The sequence below is a fragment of the Rhea pennata genome, chromosome 3, assembly GCF_028389875.1.
Source record: "Rhea pennata isolate bPtePen1 chromosome 3, bPtePen1.pri, whole genome shotgun sequence".
Taxonomy (NCBI): Eukaryota; Metazoa; Chordata; class Aves; order Rheiformes; family Rheidae; genus Rhea; species Rhea pennata.
The window spans coordinates 119269433-119276687 of NC_084665.1; the positions used below are offsets into that span (position 1 = coordinate 119269433).

General features: G+C 41.0%; 1 protein-coding gene across 1 annotated transcript; it reads right to left on the reverse strand.

Annotated features, from left to right (window-relative positions):
• Positions 1 to 6106: 6106 nt before the first annotated feature.
• On the reverse strand, positions 6107 to 6703 carry LOC134138926 (rho-related GTP-binding protein RhoB-like). Its single transcript, XM_062573117.1, has one exon. The coding sequence runs from the start codon at positions 6701 to 6703 to the stop codon at positions 6107 to 6109; it is 597 nt and encodes a 198-aa protein (XP_062429101.1).
• Between the last annotated feature and the right edge of the window lie 552 nt (positions 6704 to 7255).

The following is a 7255-nucleotide window of genomic DNA, read 5'->3' on the forward strand; positions in this document are numbered from 1 at the left end:
TTCTACATCTGGCTACTGATTAATATTTATTTAGACTTTCCCTGTCAAAGGCCTGAAACGAAGCCACATTTCATTTCCTTTCAGGGATAAGTGGTGGCAAACAATGATCACTGATGAACAGTGCTTGAGGGCAAGGGCAGCAGCAGATAAACTTGAAAGTATCTTCTAACGGCTGTAAGGACTTGTGAGTGCAGGATCATCCCTGCAAACAGCAAGGGTCACAGAGACACAGTGGCAGGCAAGGAAGCCTCAATAATCCAGTCTGAGAAACAAGCCCATGACCTGGCCCTAGCCCCTCCAGGGCTGTTCCAGGAGATCCAGCAGCTCCACGGTCTATGTGTTAAACCCAGCAAGATGAGTTAACAAGAGAGGCTGCTACAGCCCAAGGGGTATTACTGCCCAGGGGGATGGGAAACATTATGGGGACAGGGAAAGAACATGTTGGGATTGTACAAGCCTTATTATCTAGTGTTTAGAGCAGGAGCCAAAGGGAAAAGGAGGGATCAAGATGGTCTGGGGAAAAACAAACATGGGAAAATAGAGGGAAATGAGGATAAGAGGGAGCAGTTGTGTGTAAACAGTTGGCTGGTCACTGCATTTGTCTGGCCATGCCTTGCACCTCATCACTGCCATCTATGCCCCCATTTTATTCTGCTCCATTTCTACCTGTTTTCCTGGATGAGGGACTTTGTGTGTGGAGGTCTGTGGAGGTCCAAGTTCTGGCATCTGGATGGACTGCAGCACATGCACGTTTCGTGCATTTGTGTGCCGGTGTATAATCACTAGAGAGGCATCCAGCTGGACTAGCTGACAAGTAGGATAAGAGGATTGGGAGCCAAGGACTGAAGCAGCCTGTATGTGTGTGCCTGTTGGGAATACATGCTCAGCCTCAGTACCGGCGGGACCTGGGGACATGAAGCTGCAGCAGCCTTGCCTCTATCACGCTGCCAACTTCAGCAGCCCCTGACAATGATACGTTCATTTGGGCTAGTGGCTAGGTTTGAACCAAGGATAACCTCCACAAAGGCAATTTCCCCTTACTGTCTGAGCAAGAGGATGGCAGCTCCACCATATGGTGCTGCTTGGATCAGACACACCTGAGCTGACGAAGTTGTTCCTGATGGCATCGAGCTACTCAAAAACCAGTCCTTGGTGTAATTAATGAATGAGACATTCCTGTACTGTCCCCTAAACAGGCAGAGCCTCAGAGGTGTGCTGAGACATCCCCCCAGGACAGGTCTCACTCAGACATAGGAGGCAGCTGGTGTAAAGCACGTATTTGGGGACCACATATTCACTCTCAGCAACAAAGCAGAGTAAGGACTTGAAAACATCTTGACCACTGAGTCCTGTCTCCATCTCTTACCATTGTGAAATGCCCAGTTGAGCAGATAGGTAGAGAATATACAGACAGGGCAGGCTGGAGAACAGCTGGACTGAAAAGCCCATCAGATCCTAGGTGTTTGCTAGAGATATGAATACATTAACAGTATCAAGATAGTTTCAGTGACGCACATATCCACTAGCAGAAATGAAGCTGGATACAGAGGCTTTCAAGGCTTTAAGATATGTAAAATTTAGCTTAGGTAAATAAAATTCTAGTCTTTCTGCTCTTTCATACCCTACTCTGAGCTGCCATGGAGGAGTAACAGGATCCATCCTCTTATTTCCATCAAAACACAGTAATAAATTATAGGCTCTTATATCAGTTGTCATTCTGTGAGTGATTGCTGAGATACACTCCAAGCTGATGAATTATTTAAATCAAATGCAGCACATTTTGGAAAGTGAATTTGATTAAGTGGCAAGATATTGTGAAGAAACTTGAGACAAAATCCTAAGAGAATTTATTTTCATAAAATCTAGCATGTTTCCTGGCTAATCATCATGAGTAAATAGGTGAATTAGTAGGTAAACCGGCCACTACAAAGATCTAACACCGACACAGAGACAAACACAAAGTGGAGGATGGTCTTGTTAAGCAAGGCGTATTACCTTCCCTCTGTTCCACTCCACAAAAGGGCCATGAGTATTTTATACTTCTCTTTTTCCCAAAGCTCTACAGGGTGTTCTATTGTGGCATGTTTTTGCTAAAGCATTATAAAGTGTCATTTCATAGATGATACTGAAGCCTAAAGGTTCTGCCCAAATCTCTGTATAAAGCACATTCTAGTTTTGTTATGGCTCTGTGGCTCATCATAGTATACAGAGCTTTATAGGGAAAAGACAGGTTCTTTATTAGGCCACATCTGTAAGAGGAGCTTGAAGACATGAATGTCCAGAAGCTTGTCTGTTTTTTCCAACAAAATCAGCTTGTCTACAAACCCTGTCTTAATGACACTCTTACTACATTATTGCACAAAATACATAAATCATCTTTGCACTAGAAAATTATTCTCACATAACATCTGATTATTGCTATGTATGGATATTTTCTTCCTTCTTTCCTTTCTCTCTTTCTCTTTCTTCCTCCTTCCTTCTTCTTTCCTTTCCTTCTTTTTCTTTCTTCCCTTCTTTCTTTATCTCTTTCTCTATATTTCATTTAACTGAAAACCATAATTTATTTGCATAATTGCTTCATTGAAAGCACAAAGAAGCTCTCACTTAATTGCCATGAACATGATCATATTCACTAATTTAGTACAAATGTTTCCTGCTGTTTCAATTGGACATCTGTCTTAAACTGTTGTGAGGGGAAAAAAACAGAGTATTTCACCCTAGAAATGGCACAGTTGAATGATATGTGAACATTCAGTTAATTTTGCTCTTCTCTTCCACAGTATTTCTTCCTTGCTTTAATTTTCCTGAACATATCATATTTTATATTTAACTTAAATTTATTTAAATTTATTTAAATCCACAGAATTATAAAAAATGTTTGATAAAACAGTCTCTCTTTTCCCCTTTCCCTTCTCCTGTCCTGTCCTTTCCAACACTGAAAGACTTGCCTTAGAAGATAGTGGTTCTGGCTCATGTTCAGCCTTGATTTTGACTGCTGGCGGTTTCCTTCCACATGGATTCATCACTATTGATTTTTGCTCCAGATTTTAAGATATAGGCATGCATAGCCAGTCACACTCCCAGTGCCAGTCCCATACAGATTTGCTAACTCTCTCATGGCTAACACTTGAGCCCTCCACGTGCCTGAATGCAGCTCGTCCCAGCAGACTTGGAGGTAGGAGGCCCCACACGAGCTAGAGGGTGTGTGCACACCGCTGACTGCAGAGGCTTGCAAAGACATACTTGGAAACGGGAAGGAGGAACCCGTTGCGCTCCATGCTGCCACAGGCACACGGATGGTTTCCTTCCAGTGACTTTGCAGAGTGGACACGCACAGTCGCTTCTGTACAGTCATACAGGGAGCTTGCAGAGCAGGAAACCTGGATGTGTATGTCTCAGGCTAATACTCTAACATCTATGTCCCCTCCTTTTTGAATCACATGTAAATGCTAGAAGGCAGCAGGAAACAATCCAGTCTGCAGATTTCTCACGGGAACCATGTCCTAAAATGTGGACAACTGTCCAAAGGATTTCTTGAAGAGCCAGCTGGTAACCTGCTCTTGCAAAAGTGCTCTGACATAGGTAAAAATAGAAAGCATTTGGATTTTTGACAAAAGTATCAAAACCAGAATTTGGACAGTTTTAGCATAAGTGATGACCAAAAATCTCACAGAGATTTTCCTTTTCCATTTACAGAGGAGTATACTGTGGAAACAGATTGCCAGTATTTTATTTCATCAAAAAATATTTAAAAGGGTTAATCTTAAAAAATAAATACTAAGGTCAATACAAGAACAGCTTAATTAAGAGATATGTACTGACAGTGAAATCAATTACTTTTACCTTGAACAAAGCACCCTTCTGAAGGAAAATACTATGATTTAGATTAAAAACAGATGCCAGACAATGTGCTGGCCAGTGTTGCACTGAGAAACAGTGTAAGCTCAAAGTGGTCTCCACTTTCAAAGCAGTGGGAGCAGTAAGTGGTTGGCACCTTTGCAAAACTGTATCCTCCCAATTCAATACCCCACATCAGAGGCACCTGAGACACCTGTGTTCTTTGACTTATCTGCAGTCTAATCCTTCCCACCCCCACACAAACATATAAAATGGAAATAACAATTTAAAGCCATCTACATAAATACAGCTCTTTGAAATGCATTAATACATGTTACTGCCTGGATCAGGAGAGTACTTATGCACAGCACAAACTCACATCCAAGGTGCAAGTGGAGAACAGGATTTCTTTTCTAAATTTGGGAACAATATCGGGTTGCACTGAAAGGATTATTATAAACAGAGGGGAAAGAAAATGAAGGTTGATAATGGTCCAGGAGGGAAAAAGGAAAGGGCAAGGAAAAATGGTCAAAAAAAGGAAGCTCCAGGAAGTATATAGTTTGCAGTTACTTTAGGCAGCTTACTTAATCTTCATGCAGTTCAGGTTTCTCATTTTTGAAAATGGAGAAAACACCTACTTATTACCAAGAGGTGGGTTGGTAATTCATGTTGAAAAGTGCTCTGAGATTCTTGGAAGATACTTTGAAAACTGTAAAGTATCACCCTTGAAACATCTGTTATACCACAGTGAAATTGTGGATTTCAAAACTGCTACTGAATATTGATACAGAAGAAAAGCAGCAACCCATTCAGTAATGAATACTTGGCCAGCTCTAGCATTTCTTCCCATGATACCAGCAACAGAAAAATACAGGTGGGAAGAATGAGTAAGAAAATATCTTAAATACATATTTTACTAGGTTTCTCATCTGAAAAATCTAGTTTGCTAAGTGTACAGCTGCAGATAGCATAATCAGTTTAGAAATTTGTGTTTACTCCATTTTATTTCTTCCTGGGAAACTGAAACCAGGCTGCCAGCATGATGAAACTGCCAGTAAGGAAGTCAGCAAAGGAAAGTGCTAGTCTATGATATTCTCCTAGTTCATGATAGTCATGCTCCACTAGCTCTGTCCCTTTATTTCAGGATCCTAAGGAGTTCACCTCAGATTTTTTTTTTCCATCCAGTTACTGACACACAGCACGTGTCCCTTCAAATTCACATTCTCTGCATTCACATTATTTACCAGCTCTCAGTGTTGCACCTTTAATGTGAACCCATAGCTCAGTTCCTTGTGCTGGCAGCAGTCGCTGCTTCAGAGAAGGGAGGAGTACAGAGATCCACCCAAAGACTTTCCATTTTGGTCCATCTCTGTATCTTTTTGAGGTTCTCTGCTTAGGTTGACAGCATGTCTCAGTCTCTTTCCAGATTGCTAATGACTTGCAAAGCTGACTGTAGTTTCTGGCATTCCCTTTACTTTATCTCTTCTGCCTGCAAGTGCTAAGGAAAGAAAGAAAGATTTAAGATACATTCAGAGCATAGGGACAGAGAGACTTAAAAACTGAAGTCTTGTCTTTTACCAGAGTCCTCAAACCTCTCTCATCTTACAGGTAAGAATTCTATCAAAAACTAGATTATTCTAACCTAGAGCTAGGCTATTTTAACTCAGTTTATTTCCCTGAAGAAGAGGTGGAGACAACACCGCCTTTATTGCACTCTATAAGTGCATCCCTAATGCCAGTTCTGCGAATGAGTCATAGAGAAAGTCAGACCTGTTCTGCCTGTCAGAAATCCACTGCTATTGACACAGCAGATTATTGCATACCTGCATGAAGACTCCTTTCCCTAAGGACATCCTTGAAGGAAGTATATAGAAGGGTCTGCACACTAGGAAACCTTGTCATCATGGCTCTTTACCAGTGAGTCTTGCTAGATCACTGGTAAGGGAGCTGGGGTTAGATTGCAACTCCATGTTCTTGTGAGTGTCCCAGTAGTGCTGGTCTAGCTCCCACTCTAGTTGGTATGCATCTCCCTTTACCGAAGGACTTCATTGGAGAACTATAGCTTGGTCATTTCCATCTCTCAAGATGGAATTCTAATTTTTCAAATCTAACTTTTCAATTGTGAGAATTTGTAGATTTTAAATCAGCCAGATGTTTTTTCCTTCTATCACATAAAGAGTAGCCCCAAAGCATCCACAGAACAGCAGCAAAGACATCTACTTACCTTTCCACAGCATGAAATCCAACAGCAAAACAATAATCATTCCTCTTACAAAATTCGGCAGGACCTGTGATGCCTCTTTCTTCTCCCTTTTTTCTCATTTAACACACACTGGCTAATAATCTCCAGGGCTGTATCAACACCTTCTTTCGTCTTGGCAGAGCACTCCAGGTAAGTACATGCCCCAATGCTGGCAGCGAAAGCTTTTCCTTTTGCAGTGCTAATTGGCTCTTTGCCTGCAGCAGTTAGTTTCTTCTTGACACCTTCATCATCCCTTAGCTCTATCTTGGTAGCCACCAGAATAATAGGTATTGTGAGGCAGAAGAGTTTTATTTCTGGAACCCAAATATCGAGGATGTTTTGCAGCGAGTCTGGCCTGTCTACAGAAAAACACATTAAAATAATGTCTGTGTCCTGATAGAAAACTGAACGGAGATTTTGGTAACCGGCTTCATTCTTGCCTGATGCATCAAAGAGAATTAGCTTCACATCATTCCCATCTACCTCTACGTCAGTGGCATAAGTGTCAAACACAGTTGGCTCATAGCATTGGGGAAGCTGTTCGTGGCGCAGAGCAAAGAGGAGCCATGTCTTACCACAGCCGTTATCTCCGACAACAGTTAGCTTTCTCCTAAGAACAGCCATGCCTGGAAAACCAAGGTAAGGTACCAAATGAATTAATCCAGTGCTCTTTTCTTTTTTTCTTTTTTTTTTTTTTTTTTAGCTCTTGTGAAGAGTAGGAGAATGGAAGAAGAAATTCTATTATTTTGGAATTCTTCCCTTATCTCATCTTTTCTCTTCATATATCTGTTTTACCTGTATTCCCCCTTTTTTGCCCTTCAGCTCCTCTGGTATTAGAATGTTCTGAAATTGTGCTTACCTTGTTCTTGATTACTTTTACACATCAAAAATTCAAGATAAAAACTAAGTCTGCATGTATCCAAGATTCTTGCAGTGTCTTATGCTTCTGTTTCATCATCTCATGTATTGTTTATAGCCAATGTTCAGTTCATAGCAGATTTCATTTTCTAGATTCAATGACTTAATTTTGTAAGAGAGATGGAATATAAAACACTGTATGGAACAACTATCCAAATAGGTTTTATTGCCTACATTTTTCTCACCATTTGGATAGTTGTTCCAGTGAAAATCCACCAATGGCAATAGCTATCCTTTATAAATCCATGCTGCTTTTAT

What these genes read in the sequence shown, in the direction of transcription:
- LOC134138926 (XM_062573117.1), bottom strand. Translation starts at nt 6,703, where the DNA reads ATGGCTGTTCTTAGGAGAAAGCTAACTGTTGTCGGAGATAACGGCTGT.